Below are 17,990 nucleotides of genomic sequence, written 5' to 3' on the forward strand. Positions count from 1 at the left end.
CAGTACAGTTCTTACGTGTGGTTCCTTTTGCCTTTTGTCGCACAGACTCATTTCCAAATCTCCTTAGGTCAGCACCTTTCCCCCATCACCTTCAGGAGGTTGACTCATACATTCATCACTGTCTATATTCCATCTTGGGATCCTCCAATTTTCTAAATAATTTTTAGAAATGTTCATGCAGGGTGTCTGGGTGGCTCAGTTGGTTGGGTGTCTACCTTTGGCTCAGGTCATGATCCCAGAGTCCCAGGATCGAGTCCCATGTCAGGCTCTCTGCTCGGTGGGGAGTCTGCTTCTCCCTCTGACTCTCCCCACTCTCATGTTTTCTTCCTCTCATTCTCTCTCTCTCTCAAATAAATTAATAAAATCTTTGTTTTTTTAAAGAAATGTTCATGCATTAAGGTTCACTCTGTATGTTATAAAATTCTATGGGTTTTACCCTCTAGTCCCATTCACATCATTGCAAATGGCAAGATATCATTTTTGATGGTTGCATAATATTCCATTTTGTGTGTGTGTGTGTGTGTGTGTGTGTGTGTGTGTATACCACATCTTCTTTATCCATTCATCTGTTGATGGACATCTAGGCTCTTTCCATAGTTTGGCTCCTGTGGACAATGCTGCTATAAACATATAATTGATAAGTCAATTAGAGAGTGACAATTATCATATGATCTCACTGATTTGAGGAGTTTGGGAAACAAGAGAGAGGATCACATGGGAAGGGAGGGAAAATTGAAACAAGATGAAACCAGAGAGCGAGACAAACCTTAAAAGACTTTTGGTCTCAGGAGACAAAATGAGGGTCGCTGGAGTGGAGGGGGATGGGAGGAATGAGGTGGGGGGGTGATGGACACTGGGGAGAGTATATGCTATCGTGAGTGCTATGAATTGTTAAGACTGAAGAATCACAAAACTTTACCCCTAAAACAAATAATACGTTTTATGTTAATAAAAAAAATTATATGGGTTTTATCAATGCAAATGTCATATATTCACTATTTCAGTATCATACAGCATAATTTTGCCATCCATAACCCCTCCACCCCCATGGCTTCACCTATTCAACCTTCCATCCCCTCTTCTTCCCTGAACCCCTAACCACTGAACTGGACTGCAAGATATGACTGGTTTAGCTTTGTAAGAAACTGCGAAACTGTCTTCTAAAGTGACTATAGCATTTTGAATTTCCAGCAGCAACAAATGAGAGTTCCTGTTACTCTACCTTCTTACCAGCAATTAGTATTATCAGTCTTTAGTATTTTAGCCATTGTAATGAAAGGGGACAATGCTACTTCATTGTTGTTTAATTTGTATTATCCTAATAAGAAGTGATATTGAGAATTTTTCATATGCTTATTATATACATATATATCTTTTGGTACAGTACTTGTTTAAATCTTTTGCCTGTTTCTTTCTCTTTGTAGGGTAGGGGTGTTTTCTTGCTCTCAAATTTTTAAAGCTCTTCACATATTTTATATGCAAATCAGGTAAGCATTTTGCAAAAATTTTCTTCCAGTCTGTGACTTTTCATTCTCCTAACAGTGTCCTTTGTGGAGCACAAGTTTTTAATTTCAATAAAGTTCAACTGATCATTTTTTTTTCTTTTGTGGATCATGTTTTTGTTATGTTGAAAAATGTATCCCCAAAACTAAGGTCATGTACTTTTTTTTTTTCTTGTCTCAGAAGTTTAATAGTTTTACATTTCACATTCAGGTCTATGATCCACTTTGAATTAAATTCTGTGTAAGATGTAAGTTTTGTGCCTAGGTTCAATTTTCTGCATATGAACATCCAATTGTCCCAGGACCATCTGTTGAAAAGACTATTCATTCTCCATCAAATTGTCTTTGCACTTTTGTCAAAAGTCAGTTAACTGTATTTCAATAGATCTATTGCTGTTTTTTTTATTCTGTTCTGTTAATTCATATGTCTGTTATTTTACCAATGCCATGCTGTCCTGATTACTGTAGCTTTATAGTGGGTCTTGAAATTGGATAGTGTGATTCTTCCAAGTTCATTCTTCTTCAGAATTGACAGTATTTATTTTGAAATTAGTTCTTTTATTTCAAAATTGTTCCCTGAGTTCTTTGCCCCTCCTTTCACATTCCATTTTTCTCTAGTCAGCTAATTTCCAGTTTTTAAAATTCAAATTTATGTTGTACTTTTATAGTTTATAAGACCTTAAATTTATGTGGCTAGTTTTGAACTATTTACAGTTTTCATCTGTTTTGTGGATACCTCTTCCTTGCATGTTTTCGTTGTTTCTAGAAGGGCTATTATACTTCTTACTCTTTTTTATTTTTCTTGTGAAAAAACATTTTGTATGTGCTTCAACCATAATCTTTTTGGTTGCTTTTCTTAAATAAAAGAAATTCCTGTAGTTTTATGAGGGAGGGGTGGGAAGTGATAGCTTTTTTAGCTTCAAGAGTCTAGAGTTCATTCTTTGTTTTTTTGCACAAACTAATGAAAAACATGGCCTTGGATTTTCTAAAACCTAACTCTTCTGGTGATTTCTAACACTTTCATCAAGAAGTTCTCTTTTCATTTCTACTATTGTTCCTGTTCTGATCTACTACACTCAGGAGTTTCTTATCAATGCTAGCCCTTTCTTTGAAAAAGAGCCCTGTTTTTGTTAGTTTGAAGAATTTATAGGGCCTGGAATACTCCAAGTACTAGCAGTCATTATCACATCATGGTTCCTTTGTACTTACCATGAATTGGAGCTAATCCAACTCTCTTCCATTTTTGGCAGCTTTTCTCAGGTTGGTCACTGTGTTTTCCAATGAGTACATATTGGTTATTTAAGCCATCTCCTGTTCTCAGAGTCGTAAGAATTTCAGTTGGCTTCCCTCTGCTTTGTCCCACACAGATGAGATAACACAACGTCTTGTAACCACCAGTTGTTTTTCCCTGCTTACTTTTATTGGGAATGCAGAGGTTTATTAAAATACTGTGTCAACCATTTTATTATAGATGTTGCCTATGTCTTTGGTTTTGCTACCCTAGTTGTTCAGCATTTTTTAATTTGGGAAAGGCTTTTCAAATATTAAGCCAACCTGGTCTTCTTTCAATAATCCAGACTTGCTTGCATATATCTTTTTCATGTACTACTAGATTCACTTTGCTAATATTTTGTAAGGAATTTCATATAAATATTTATGAAATATGTTGGTTTATAATTTTTCTTGAAATGTTCTTGTTGGATTTTGCTATAAAAATTATATTGTCTACCCTGCCACCTGCTCTGGCCTCAGCAGGACTGCCCCCCGCACCCTGCTGGCCACTGCCTCACAGGCCTGGGAAACATTCCTCTCCCTGATAGGAGCTGAGACCCTGTAATGCCCAACTTTGGCCTGGGTCCCGCTGCTCATGGACCATAGAGCTCAAGGAGCCAGTGCCCTGGTTGGCAGTCGCACAAGAATCTCCCACTCTCTGGTTGGGAGAAAAAAAAAAAATTATATCGTCCAAATGACAAACATCTATTCTTTTTATAGAATGAATTTATGTTAAGTTGATATTATTTATTCCTTAAAGCTTTGGTAGAATTCACTAGTGAAACCATCTGAGTCTTGATTGTTAGGTGGAACGTTTTAATTAAAGATTTAATTTCTTTAATAGATATAGGACTATATAGACTTTCTATCCCTCCTTGCTTCAGCTTTCAATTCCACTTAATCTTTAAAATCACTGAACTAACGTTCTTCAAAATCTACTCTTATCACTTTAATCTGTAAAATTCATAGATATGTTCTCCTTTTTATCCTTCATATAGGCAATTTGGTCTTCTTTCTTTTCTGTTTTCTGATCAGTCTTGCTAGTTTTTGTGATTTTATTGTGTCAAGAATGAAAGTTTGGCTTTTCAAAGTTCTTAAACATTATATATATGATTCTAGTTCATATACTTCTGCTCTTCCTGATTTCTTCCTTTTACTCTGTTCTTTTTCTAGTTTCTTGAGATGGATACTTTCATCAAGATTTTATCTGGGTGATGGGTATTAAGGAGAGCACGTGTGTTGAGGAGCACTGGGTGTTACAGGCAACTAATGAATCCTTGAACACTACATCAAAAACTAATGATGTATTATATGTTGGCTAAATGAACATAATAAAAAAGAAAAAGAAAAAAAATTTATCCTTATTTCTTTTAAAATATATGATAGCACACATAAGTCATAAATTGAATGACGTAACTTAAAGGCTATCCATTTTCTTTTTTCTTTTATTAACATATAATGTATTATTTGCCCCAGGGGTACAGGTCTGTGAATCATCAGGCTTACACACTTCATAGCACTCACCATAGCACATACCCTCACCAATGTCTATAACCCAGTCACCCTATCCCTTACCTCCCACACCCCAGCAACCCTCAGTTTGTTTTGTGAGATTAAGAGTCTCTTATGGTTTGTCTCCCTCCCGATCCCATCTTGTTTCATTTTTTTCCTTCCGTACCCCCCCCAAGTCCCCCACATTACCTCTCAAATTCCTCATATCAGGGAAATCATATGATAATTGTCTTTCTGATTGACCTATTTCACTTAGCATAAAACCCTCTAGTTCCATCCACATCGTTGCAAATGGCAAGATTTCATTTCTTTTGATGGCTGCATAGTATTCCATTATATCTATCTATCTATCTATCTATACATCTCACATCTTCTTAATCCAGTCATCTGTTGATGGACATCTAGGTTCTTTCCATAGTTTGGCTATTGTGGACATTGCTGTTATAAACATTTGGGTGCACATGCCCCTTCTATCCATTTTCTGAGCATGGCTTTGGCTGCAATTGACACATTGTAATATGTTATATGTTTATTAACATTCAGAACATATATATCTTCCAATTTCCCCTATGATATGTTCTTTGATTCAGATGTTACTTTGAAGTATATTACTCAATTTCCAAATATTTAGCAATTTTCTAGTTATTGTTTTCTTATTGACTTGAATATTTCTGCTGTGGCCAGAGAAAATACGCCATATGATTTCAACCATTTGATATTTTTGAGACCTGCTTTGTAGACCCGTGCTTAATAAAAGTTTCATACCTGCTTGAAAAAAATGTTTACTCTACATTTTTCTGGTTGCAGTATTTTCTAAGTATCAGTTAGGTCAGGTTTGCAAACTTTGTCATATTGTTCCCTATTGTTACTAATAGTATTTCATATTGTTACTAATATTATAATACTCCAGATTGTTACTAATGATTATATCTCCTTATCCCATTAATTATAAGAACAGTATCTTAACTATGAATGTAAACTTGTCTATCCTCCTAATTCTGTCAATATTTGCTTTATGTATCGCTAGGCTATGTTTTTACACATACAAATACAGATTCCTTTCTGGTGTATTTATTCCTTTGTTATTTTTGAAATAGCCCTCTTTCTCTCCAATAATATTTTTTAAGTTTATTTTATGATAGACTTGGTACCTAGGTCACTCAGGCAATTAAGCATCTGCCTTCAGCTCAGGTCATAATCCCAGTGTCGTGGGATTGAGCTCCACATTGGGGCTTCCTGCTCAGCCCCTCTCCCTCTGGTCTTCCACTCAATTCAGGTACTCTCTCACTAGTTCTAATTCTTTCACTAGTTTTGTGTGTTCCCTCTCTCTCTCTCAAATAAATAATCTTAAAAAAATAAAAGTCTATTTTATGTAGTATTAATAAAGCCACAGCATCCTTCTTTTGGTTAGTATTTTCATGATATCTTTTCCATCCTTTTACTTTCAATTTTTCTCTATCTTCTTGTTTGATGTTTGTCTTCTTAAGAAGCATATAATTATTGTTTGTTTTTTATCCACTCTGTCTTTTAAGTGGAGGATTAATCCATTTACATACACAATAATTATGATATTTTTGTGTTTAAGATCATCATCTTACTATTTGTTTTCTCTTTGTCTCATTTGTTCAATGTTCCTTTTTCTTTCCTTTATCCCTTATTTGAATTAACCATATTTTTCTTTGTATCATTCTATGTCCTTACTCCCTCTATTAGGTTATTATGTTATTTAAACTGTTCTTTTTAGAGGTTATCCTACAGGTTGCAACATGCATCCTTTATTTAATAAGGCAATAAACTTTCATGCTATTATCACTTCCTGGACAATTCAAAGATCTTAGAACACTTATATTCCATTGACCCTCCCAACTTTTTGCTACTGTTTCTATCTTAAGTGTCTTTTAATCTACAACAGTTAGCTCCCATCTCATTCATGACATTTTTGAAGAGACCAAGGCAGTTGTCTTGTAGAATGTTCCATCTATAGGATTTACTTGTTCCTCTTAGTTTCATTTAACTTGGTCCTCTATCCTGTCTACTCTTCAGAAACCAAAAGTGAGATGTAGCTAAATTAGATGTAGGGGAGACATACTTAGCAACAATACTTTAAAGCCAATGTTTTGAATTATATATTGTCACATCAAGGACACAGTAATTCTAACTTTGAAAAATTGTTGTATGGATTAAATGAGATGGCATATGTCAAGTGTCTATAATACCATCTGATACATAGTAGGTAAAGAGCAGAATTTTTCAACTGTTAACACTCTGAACCCGATAATTTTCTGTTGTGGGAGCTGTCCTGTGCATTGTAGGATGTCCTGTGCTTCAGCAGCATTCCTGACCTCTACCCATTATATACCAGCAGCATATTCCTGTTGTCAACAACCAAAAATATCTCGAGACATTGCCAAGTGTCCCCTGGGTGGGAGGTGGGGGGAACTGGTGTCCCCTGGGTGGGAGGTGGGGTAATTGGTTCCAGTTCAGAGCCATTAGTATAGAACAAAAACCCAAGTATTTGGTAAGTATTCCACAAGTACTTATTATCATGCCTTGTGCAAAGCTTTGAGATTAAGACCTAATGAAACGTGATTTCTGACTTCAACATACTCGTGGTTTTGGAGAGAGACAATAGGCAAATAGGGAATTAATAGACGGCATGATAAGCGCAGTAATGAGGGCAATCACTGTTGTATGTGAGGAGAGGCATGCAACTTAGTCTGCAGCAGAGGTCATTTCATGGAATAATGGAGAACTCTGACTGGAGACCTGAGGGACAGATTTCTCTCCCCTTTCCCAGGAAGGCTCAAGAGATCAAATGAATAAAGGCCATTCATAATGAAAATCAATACTTCAGAAATGAATTATCAAAACCCATATAATTTCCAGGCTTTATTTCAGAGTAAGATCGATAAAGATAAATCTACTACCAAATATAGAGACACCAGTAAGGTAAGTCAGGAGTGGGAGCTACAGATGACACCATTGGCCATCTACTTCTTCAGCTGTTAACCACAGATATATTCAGTTTTCCCATTCTGTAGCTCTCAGTCTGTTTGGGCACACAATGGATAAGCAACACCAGATTAACACGTCAGGATAATGTCACACACACCCTCTATCGTTGACACTGGAAAGTCTTAACTAACGGGGTCCATTCAACCGTGCATACTGGTCCAGCCACCTATGCTTTCATTCTCCTTCCTGCCCCAGTACTTCTTTAAATCACTTGCAGTATAAATCAGAGACAGGTTACCTGTTCGCTCATTCTGTGTCCTCTACTTCCTGGGCATACACCCTGACTTTTCCCAGCCTCTTCTGCAGCATAGTGTGGCCATGTGAACAATTCCTAATCCAAGGTATGTAACAGTGGAAGTCATATGTACTCTTTCCAGGTCTGGCCCCTAGAAACCTCCCATGTGCAAGCCTTCATGCTGTTTTCCCTTCCAGTGGTTTGATTCAGACACAAACATTGGTTCCTTGGTAGCCACTGTTTAAAGATGGCAGAGCCGAGGCGTGAAAGGAGCCTGTGTTCCTGAGCCTCCCCTTGGATGAGAGAGGCCCAGCAACCAAGAACACCCTTCCTGGGTTGGATATGAACAAGAAGTCAACTTCTGCATTCAGCCGTGAGAGCTGAGGGTTTATCTAGTAGAGCAGTGAGCGTTTGCCTCCTATTACACAAAAGTGGAAAAACAGCCAGGTTTACCCTGCGACTGCAAGCCGCTGGGTCTAGCAGATGTGCATGGGATTTCTGCTGTGTTCACCAACCCGAAGAAAAGCGCATTTTGCCAGCATATTTCGCTGATATTCCCTGGAGCTAAGTGGGCATGTGAGAGGCTATTTCCAGGGCCATTGCTAAGGATCACACTTCATCTAAAGTCCGCAGCACAGAACTATGAGAGGCCGTGGGCTTTGATGTCAGACAGATGTGGCTTTGAATCTTGGCTCCCCACACCCTACCTCTGACAATTCTTTGGCTTCAACTCCCTGGGCCTCGTTTCTTCATCTGCAAAATGAGGGTAATAACACCTCATAGGAATTTAGTGGGGATAAAACAACAGATAGCATACAAAACATCGGCATAGTTCCAAGCATGTCCAAGGTACTCAATGATCAATTAGTTCCCTCCCCACAATCATGAAATGAATAAATTAGGAGTTTATTTACCTTTCTAATCAGAAGACTAAGCAAGACGTGGCCTTTTCACAAAGAACTGTATATTTACTCTTCCACAGAAATGTTTACTACCTCATACAAAAAGAACCAGGTTCAACAAATACTTTTACCTTTTTCCCTTAGTCTAAATAAGGAGAATTTAGGTTTGAAGCAACTTAAAAATATAAGCATACACAGAGGCAGCATTCATCATTTTTAGAACTCTTTTCCTTTATAAGAAATAAATGTCATATTTTTAAACCAACAACAGAAACATATGCTGACCTTTGACCCAGATGGAGAGCAATAAAGGAGAGGGTTCACACAAAGCAGGGGGAGTACTGGGTTCTGCTGGATAATACCCGTGTCGCCCCAGATGCAATGAGTCCAAGGGAAAAGGTGGCAGATGACAAAGCCAGCATGTTAGTGGCAGGCCCTCCACCTGACCCATGCCCATCTCTGTAGACGAGATGTGGCGACAGGACAGGTAACTCGAGCAGGAACCTTCTAGGGAGGCTGCTGGAGCAGGAGTTGTGGCAGCCCTGCACCCCAACTGCAGGAGAAAGAGGCTGAAATGTCAGGCCAACCAGAATGCAGAGGGAAACGTGGAAGAGAACCGCCCACCGGCATGACTAAGTGCTCTTGGGGACAGGCCCCACTTAGAGGGCAGGAAGCAAATATCCAGATGTTACGAGCTGCCAGATGTGATTAACTGAGGAAAGGTGAAGCTGCCCACTTAACCATCTAAGCAGCAGCCCCATCCGAGTGACCCAAGAGTTTTCTGCAAAAGCATTAATCATCACAACAAATGGAGGCTCCATCCATCTCCATCCCCACTGTCTTTGTCTCTCCCTCTGATAGAATAGCAGCCTATTTTTAAACCCTGGCACTACATTCTCTTGTGGAAACATGTGGGCTTCCTGACAGGCTGATGCTCAGAGGAGATGCAGGCACACTGAAGGTCCTGCCCACTCTCCCGTCCTTGCTCTCCCGTGAGGGGCGGGGGCGGCTCTGGCAGGAGGGGGCAGCGAAATAGCGAGTATCCAACACTGGCCTCCATGACAGCGAAAGCCATGCGAAGCCATGGTGCTGGCTTCCACCCTCTGCGAAAGGGAAGAGGCTTGGGCAAGGACCAGCACCATGTACAGATATCGATAGCAACAGCTCAAGCCTGGGAAGAAGAAAAATACACCCCAGATGCCAATTCTAGCATCTTTTAAAGAAAAGGAGTTTAAAAAAAAATAAAGAGAAAGAGTTTAAAAGGATCTCCATGTCTCTTTAAGATGTATCTAATATGCTTTAAATAAAAGAGCAAACATTTCATTAAGCATTGGAAACTTTTTTTTGGCAAGGTCACAATGAAGTCAATTTACAAAAAAAAAAAAAAAAAAAAACTTTTCAAGAAAGGAGGTTGTATTATACTTACAATCGCTCCAGCTGCTTCAAATCCTGGAAGGCGCCTCTCTCGATGACGCTGACCTGGTTGTCTTCCAGATGCCTAGAACCAAAGAAACAGCAGCGGTCAAGGACAAGGGGCCTGAAGGGTCCTGGTGCTAGGCTCTGGGCCCAGCAGGCCAGGTCACTCAGCCCCTCCCACAACACTCTGCCCCGCCCCCCACCCCAAGCCAGGATCAGTCTGGTGGGACAAGATAATTCACATGCCAGCTTGGTGTCACGGTAACCAGGGTTTCGCCGCCTGCACACTTCTACCTGACAGATTGGTTTCCATGCCTCTATTTTAAGAATGTTCTCAGCAAATGTCCCCCCAAGCACTGCAGGATGTTGCACAGAAAAAGAAGAGGTAAAAGCTGCCTCTTATAAAAACCACACAGATATTCAGCATCTCTTTCCTTGGAGCTCCCTCCTCTAGGGATGTAAAAATACTTCATTAAAGAGGGCCTTCTCTGTGTACTCTGTCTGTGGGTCACCTAGTAGAAAGAGTGACCTTACTGTTGGACAACAGCCTGTGCCAGGAACTCTCCTCACCCAGAGCCTGGCTATTCCCAACGCTGAGGGTGATGGTCACAAAAGCTAGTCCAGCCACAGACTCCGATGACCTCTAAAGTCCTCCATGCAGATGATTAAAAACCTAAACACTTTAAGTGAGGCTGATTCAAGGATGTGGCATATCCTAAGAACTGAGAATACAATGAAACATTTGTTTCTCTAACTTACACACACACACACACACACACACACACACACACAATGGCAGCTTAAATTGGATTAGCTTTAGGCTAAGGGAAGCAATGAGGGAAGGAAAGCAATGAGGTTGCCCAGTTTTCACCCAGGACCAATCCTGCTGGCTGAATAAGACTTAGAGGGATGCAGCTGTGTTTGAAACATGAGCCTTTGGAAGGAGGAGTTTAGGAAAGGCTGTGGGTGCCCCTGGATTAGGCAGAAGGAGAGGTGTCCCGAGCACCTAAAGGAAAAGCAGAAGGATGGGAGGCAGCTTTAAGGAAGCTTGATCTTCATCTCAAAATGATTCCATCCATGCCAGCCCCGCGTCTCCAAAGGCATTTCATAACCTCTGTACTTCTTGGGCTTAACACTGGGGTCCTGGTGTTTATTTTCAAGTTCATCTTCCCCATGATGCCTAAGGACTAAGAGGGTAAGAACTTCTGTTTATTATCATACTCTTCACCCTAACACCATTGCCTAGTGCAGCAGCCACTTAAAAAAGGCTTTTCAATAATGAAAAACTAAAGATGCCTTGGGGCCACAAAACATATGATTTTCTATCAAGGGAAAGGCTAGTCTAGGGCACATGACACATCTGACTCAGACTACCAGAGTGATAAGGGATTTTGTTTGGGTTCAATGACATTTTACATTTTTGGTGAGTTTTTTGCAAACAATTAAAAATCAATACCACACACACAGAGCCATATCACAAAAGAAGCTCCTTTTGAAAACCCAGCTCCTGTATTTCCAAATACCAACAACTGGTGGGAACTGAGTATGGGGTCAGGCAAGGCATAAGAGCCCCTCAGTCTGCCTCAGTCCTCACCCACTCCAGTTCATACCTTCATGTTGCTCTGGCCCCTTACCATCTTCTCACTTAACAGATGTGGACACCATGAAGCAGGGAGGCTAAGAGAAATTGTTCGGATAAAGTAACACAGTCATCTAGGACAGGCTCTCTAACCCCCAGTTTAGTGTGCTTGTCAAATCTGGTGTAAAACCCCTGTGTTGCTTTCTTACCAGCTGATGGTGTGACACTGGGTTATCCAGTCAACCTCTCAGGGACTCTGTTTCCTCATTTGTAAAATTAAAAAAAAAAAAAAAATCTCCTAAGTCCTTGTGAGGGTAAAAATGGAATAAAGTGTGTAAATTATCTAGTCCAGGATCTGGAGTACAATCAGAGGCTTAATAAATGTTCTTTTTCCTTCCCTTGTCTTTCCCTCTATTCTGCCATATGGCGAGGAGGGCCTTGGAATGCCAACAGACTCACACTAGCACATCTCGCTAAATAGGGAACCAGTTCAATATTAGTGACTGGGGATTTGTTTAGCTGGGTTTTTACTATCAATCAATCCGCAGTGCTTGTTGTCATAAGTTCCCAATTATAACAAAGAGCAACACTACAGTGACTGAGTGTGATATTCTTGCTGGGTTTGTGAAGGAGTTTAACTCCAACCGCTGATGAATCTTTTAGTTCTGTACTAATTAACCTAACACTACTAGCTTCTTTTAGAAAGGAGAGCCAAAAAAAGCAAAGACATCTGTATTAGATATCTGCCCCTTTTCTACTTTGCTCAGGCTCAGGGAGGCTAATTTTTATCACTTTTCAGAAGCTTCTTGGACTCTGGTTTCCAGTTGAACCAGCCAATGGAAGGAACCAGAAGAAAATGAGAGGGTGGGATGGAGGGCTATCCTGGGATTTATTCCCACTTCCTTCCCTGCCAAGTAACTTCAGCTTGACTGTGTCTCTCTACCTAAGACCACAGATCCTACCAGGTAGTTCCTACCTTGGTGGGACCGCTGAGGCCCAGAGTACTGGTGTAGCTCCTTGTTGCTAGCCCCAGGAAACCACACCACGTCTTCTTGGTTTCCCTTAACTTTGCCCACACCTTTGTAAATAATTCCTTATTTAGCTCTCCTTATTTGTCCTGAGTGAGTGTTACCTCTTTCCTGCTGGAATCCTGGCTGGTAAGGTAACTGGGATCCCTTTCTAGATCTACTTCCTAGACCTATGAGAGTCTAGCCTAGTACCTGACTTTTAAAGGTGCAATAAATAATAAACATCTGATGACGACTGAACGAACAAACGAACGAAGGAAGCAGCTGGGAACCTTCCATCCAGACTTGCAGGCTGAGATGAAGTGCAGGAGCTTGGGCTAATGCCATTGATATCGCTCTCATTCTACTGACCAGATGCAGGCAGTCAGGGATCCAGGAAAGGTTGGATGCCCAGAAAGGCTGTCCATGGTTTGAGTCTGTTCTGAGTTAGAGACACACAGACTGTGTTCATTTTCGACTCTTTTAGCATTGATTTTTTTTAGTTTTAACACTGGATCAGAATCGGAAATCGCCCCATGTGATGATGGCTGGGGAGGAGTTTAACTCTTTTATTAACCCCATTTGGGATAAAGCTGGCTCCCACATTGTGGGCATAGCAGAATTCTTGCAAAAGACTACTAAGAAACGAAATATAATTGATAACACCAGATCTTTTCCTACTCTCACCCTGTGGGAAAAAGAATTGTTATGGGCGATTCTTCTATTTCTCCTTGAATGTATTTTATTTGGGGTAAACTGCCTCGGGAGGAGACCAAAGTCCCCCAATCTCCATTTTATCTGCTTTTGCCCATTCACTTGCGCTGTATTAAAAGTTTTGCATGGAAATATGTGGCAAGCTCAAATTATTCAAGACTATTGAGTCTTTCCTGGCTTCACTATAAATTGTAAATAAGAAACAGATATAGGGAATGGGCCAAGGTGTGATGAAAGCTTTTCAAAAAAGATAGTTGTCTAGGTTACTCAGCTAAAAGGAATAGATTGAGGGAAATGTCTGGGTATTTTACTGGTGTGAGAAAGCATTTCAGCTATCCCACCTAACAGATTCTTTCACAGTAATAAAGGGCCACTTGAATGGGATTGTCTTTGAGTTGATAAGGAAGATAAGGAAACACAGTATATTAACAGTCTGTAAAGGGGGGGAGGGGGAGTGTTTTGGTGTTGCTTATCAAAATAAGAAGAATGTGCCAATTAAGCTGGAGTCAAAGCAATGTTTTGTAGACCATCCAGAGGATATTAATACAATCTTTTGTGATTATTTTAAACTTTCTATTTGCAGAGAGCAGATATGGAAATTGGAATTTTTATTAGCCTTTTTGATGTAATGGTAAGAAAATCAAAGGGTTTTCTTTTCTGACTTGGTTAGAAAATGAAGCATTAGGTGAAATTTCTGACTTGTATGAAAGGAAATCTCTCACAGATGCAAGGAGGAAAATGGAAACAAAGAGAGAAGTTAATGTTTGCTTTTTAAGCTGTCAAATGACCTGCAATCAGTTTACTGCCTCTATCTCTTCAATAAAAGTTACTCTAAAATGGAGCCACGGAATCGCTCAACCCACCGAGTCTCAATTCTGACCCCCACGCATCTCCTGAGGGCTGCCGGTCATTTGACAGACATGGGACTGCTTAGGGCAAAAGACTCGCCAGAGGGTAGAGGCAGCCCCTCTTGCCCTCCCCCCACCCCCCGCCCTTTCCTCCTGAGGATGGTGAGAGGAGTATGAACATGCCACAGCTGGAGAATATATCAAGGAGGAAACATCTGGTATCTGGAGGCCCAACATACAGATCCTAGTGTCCCCACACACTGGTGTTCAGGGAAACTCAGGTAAGCCGCTTACTTGCACACCAGGGCTGCATTTATAAGACGGGGCGACTACTGCTTCTTGGTTTTCAAAGATTTCTAAAATGCAAATGGATAGCAGTTCTGCACAGAGGTTAGAAAGCACACGTTCCGGGTTCTGATTTCTCCTTGCCATGTGAAGCTGGGACAACTTAACCAACTGTGCCTCTGCTTCCTCTGGGCGGACAGGAGTTCTAACCATATAACACAGAGCTTGGTCTGCAAAAGGTACCATATATCTGCTGGTTATCCTCACCACTGTTACCACTACTACTTCTCCATCAGAAAAGCAATGCTATACAAGTAATAGTCCACAGGTTGCGGTGAGAATAAACAGGCTTTGTGATAATGTTAAAACCATAGAGCTTAACTGTGCAACCGTGAGAGTCAGGAGGACTTCTGACTATTTGTTATGGGTGGAATTAGATCCACCCCCTACATTCATATGCTGATGTCCTAATTCCTAAGCTATCATAATGTGCCCTTATTTGGAGATACTGTCCTCACTGAGGTAATTCAGTTAAAATGGGGTCATTAGGGTGTGCACTAATCCAATACGACCGACCGGTGTCCCTTGTGACAAGGGAAAATGTGAACAGAGACGGCACAGGAGGAGGACAGTGTGAGAGACTCAGGGAGAAGACAACCATCCAGAAACCAGGGATCCCCCACCAGAAGCTAGAAGAGGGGCTGGATCCGATCCTCCCCCTCAGCCTCAAAAGGAACCAACCTCATCGACACCCTGATTTTGGATTTCTGACCTTGGAAACTGTGAGACAATACATTTTGTTGTTCGAGCCACCCACTGTGTGGTTCTTTGTCACGGCAGCCCTGCTGAACTAGGGCTTTACTTACTTACACATGAAAAAATTGAGGTCCAAACAGCTAGAGTGATGCCCCGAAAATCACAGGGGCAGTTAATTTTGATGTAGGACCAGAACATGGTACTTTCTATCCCTACAATAAAATTCTTTGTATTACAATGGGCTCTTGGTAAAAAGAAGGAGATGGTTTCAGATACCAAGACTCTGGCTGCTGCTTCTAGTAGGGACTTGCCATCCACGATTCCCTGACAGAAAAAACACCAGGGCAGTGGCCAGATTGCCCAGACGATGTTTCCGGGTTGGAGCCACACCTGTGGGGCAAAATCAGCCTCTGAGGAAAACAGGAAAGAGGCTCCAATTGCCTCTCTCCTTTACCTCTAAAAGCCTCACACTTGCCAACGGACAAGCAGTGAGACACATTCTTAAGACTCACAGACTTAGGGATGGGTGAAGGTGTTCAATATTTAGCAAGGAAACCTGGTATTTCTTGCTCCCCGGTTGCATCAATACCCAGCTCCAATTTTGCTACCTGTCTCTGTACAGCTGTGCGTATAGAGCAGGGGCTCTGACCCTGCCTGCCTCTCTCCCTCCCTTCTCCTCTCCTCTCCAGTAAGCAACAAGATAAATAACTTTCCTTCTGATACCCTTTTAACGCACAGGCTGGAGAAGGAATTATAATCTCTATGAAGAGTAGCATGGTTAGTCAAGCTGGTATTGCTGTCATCCTAGAAGCTGGGGATGTTGATTTATTTGTGTAGAGCCTTCTGTTTTCCCTGTCCCTGACTTCCTCCACTGGTCTAGCCCAGCCGGCAGCATGGAGACACAGAAGGAGATACCTGTGAAAACCCGGGTACACGAATGAAGGGTTTTCTGTTGCAGAATGGTACATTCCTGTCACCCAGCGTAGAGGGGTGTGATGTCAGGGCAGCAGAACATTTTCACAAGGCCGAAGAGCTGAAAATGAAAATGCATCAAAGAGCCTTGTGTTACTTACAAGACCCGGAGGTTCTTGAGCCCAGCGAAGTCCATCTTGGTGATCCTGGTAATGTTATTTCTGTCCAGGTCACTGCAATAGAGAGCAAATTTGGGTCAGATTTTTTTGCAGGTTATACTTACGGTCTATTCAACTCAGACGGGCTTGAAGGAATGTTGCTTGTTAAGCAGAAGGTAATTCCAATGATTAATGTCATCCCCTGAGCACGCCCAACCAACCTTAAGGATACTGTATGGAATAAGCTACCCATTATGTAGGTAGGAGAGCCCTGCTATATTTAGCCGCCTGGCTTCTGTTGCCCCTTCTCTGGGTAACAGCTCTTTCTTTGGAAGTCTCCTCCCCCAACTCTCAGATCGTGTCACGTCAGTGAGGCTGACCCCTCTTCCCAGGTCCAGACCTAAGCCAGACTAGGCTTATAAGCATCTTTACTCCCCCTGATCACACTACTTGTTTCAGGAAAGTATACATGACTCAGATTCCTAACAGCTCTCTCCACGCTGGGTTTCCAAGCTGTTCATCACTGCCAGAAACCATTTTGCCACCATGAAGAGAGAGTTCTCCAGAGTCAAACAGAGACTGATTCCTGGTGCTGTCCTGTGAGGACGTGGGCCTACCCAGGCTTGAGTACTTCCTCATTTTGAAATTACTTGAGCCAATCTACCCCCATCTCCCTTATATTTTGTCTTAAAACTGTTTGAGTTGAATTTTCTACCACTTGAAACCAAAAGAATCTTGACTGACTTTGGTACCTACTTAGGTATTTGTTTATTTTCCAGCTGGTCTGCAAACTCCCTGAGGACAAAGGTAATATCTCATTTTACTTCCATAGCCCAACCTAGAGAGGATGTGCCTGGCACAGAGTAGAAGGAACTTTGCTGATCTGATACATTAGGTAAAGACAGTTACGTGGATTGCTCCTGCCTCAACTGGTAGGTTTACGCTCCTAAAAATGGTCCCAAAGAGAAGAATTTGCTATGGAAGGACTGAAAGCATTACGGTGGTATTCGTGGTGGGGAGAAGGGGCACTATGGGTAATGGAAAACCAGCGTTCGATAAAACCAAAGTCAAGAATGAGCCTATGACTAACTGTACATATATTCTGTGTTCACTAACATCATCTAAGACTAGATGCCAAAAAAAAAAAAAAACCATGAATAATATGTTACAGTGCTTAATAACGATGCTGAATGACTAATTCTTATCTACCATACCTTCCTGAGAAACTTCTCAGGGTTTTGGCCACACTGGACTTTCAACAAGTCACTTGTCAACTGGCTTTGCTCTTGTCCTGAACATTCAGAAACCAAGGAGGCCATTTTCCCTATGACAGATCCCCATCCACACTGTCACTACTTCTTGGGTTTTCCTAGCCAGGGCCCGAAGCTGTCCTCCTGCAGTCAAGCCTCAGAGGGACCTGTGAGCTCTGCAGCAGTGTCAAAGGAACAGGGAAACAGTCTTCAGATTCTAGCACTTTATGAGGAGGGCTTCTACTCCTGACTTGGAAAATAATACCAAAATAAAAATCAAGTGAGTCCTTGGGGAGCCTCACCTGGGAACCACCTCCGTTCCTCATCCAGTTTTCCACGGCCTGAAAGAGCACTCAAGTTGTTTCTTGACTAGCCTGTGATGGAAAGAGGCAGTATATAGCCTTCCCAGACCAAGCTGAGCGCTGGTAAAGGAGGAGCAAGAACTACCCAGGGAAATAAAGAAAGGTCGCCTGTGTGAGAATGAGACAGCAGCACACAGCTAGGAACGCGTGCGTGCTCATGCTCACCCTGAGTAGTATCCTCAACTCCTGTCTCAATCAGGACTGATGTTTGGGGACACTGAAAACTGCAGATATGACAATGCAACTAAGGGTTTAATTACCATGG

General features: G+C 41.4%; 1 protein-coding gene across 1 annotated transcript in view; it reads right to left on the bottom strand.

The window, feature by feature from the left end:
- The window catches only part of SLIT3 (slit guidance ligand 3), a 595,819-nt gene that overhangs the window by 534,146 nt on the left and 43,683 nt on the right, over positions 1–17,990 (bottom strand). The window contains exons 2-3 of the mRNA XM_047731238.1: positions 16,117–16,188; positions 9,865–9,936 (exon numbers count right to left, since the gene is read on the bottom strand). Of these exons, the coding sequence (XP_047587194.1) occupies positions 9,865–9,936; positions 16,117–16,188 (144 nt within the window). The remainder of the gene's footprint in view (positions 1–9,864; positions 9,937–16,116; positions 16,189–17,990) is intronic.

This window comes from Lutra lutra, chromosome 5 (assembly GCF_902655055.1).
Source record: "Lutra lutra chromosome 5, mLutLut1.2, whole genome shotgun sequence".
NCBI lineage: Eukaryota > Metazoa > Chordata > Mammalia > Carnivora > Mustelidae > Lutra > Lutra lutra.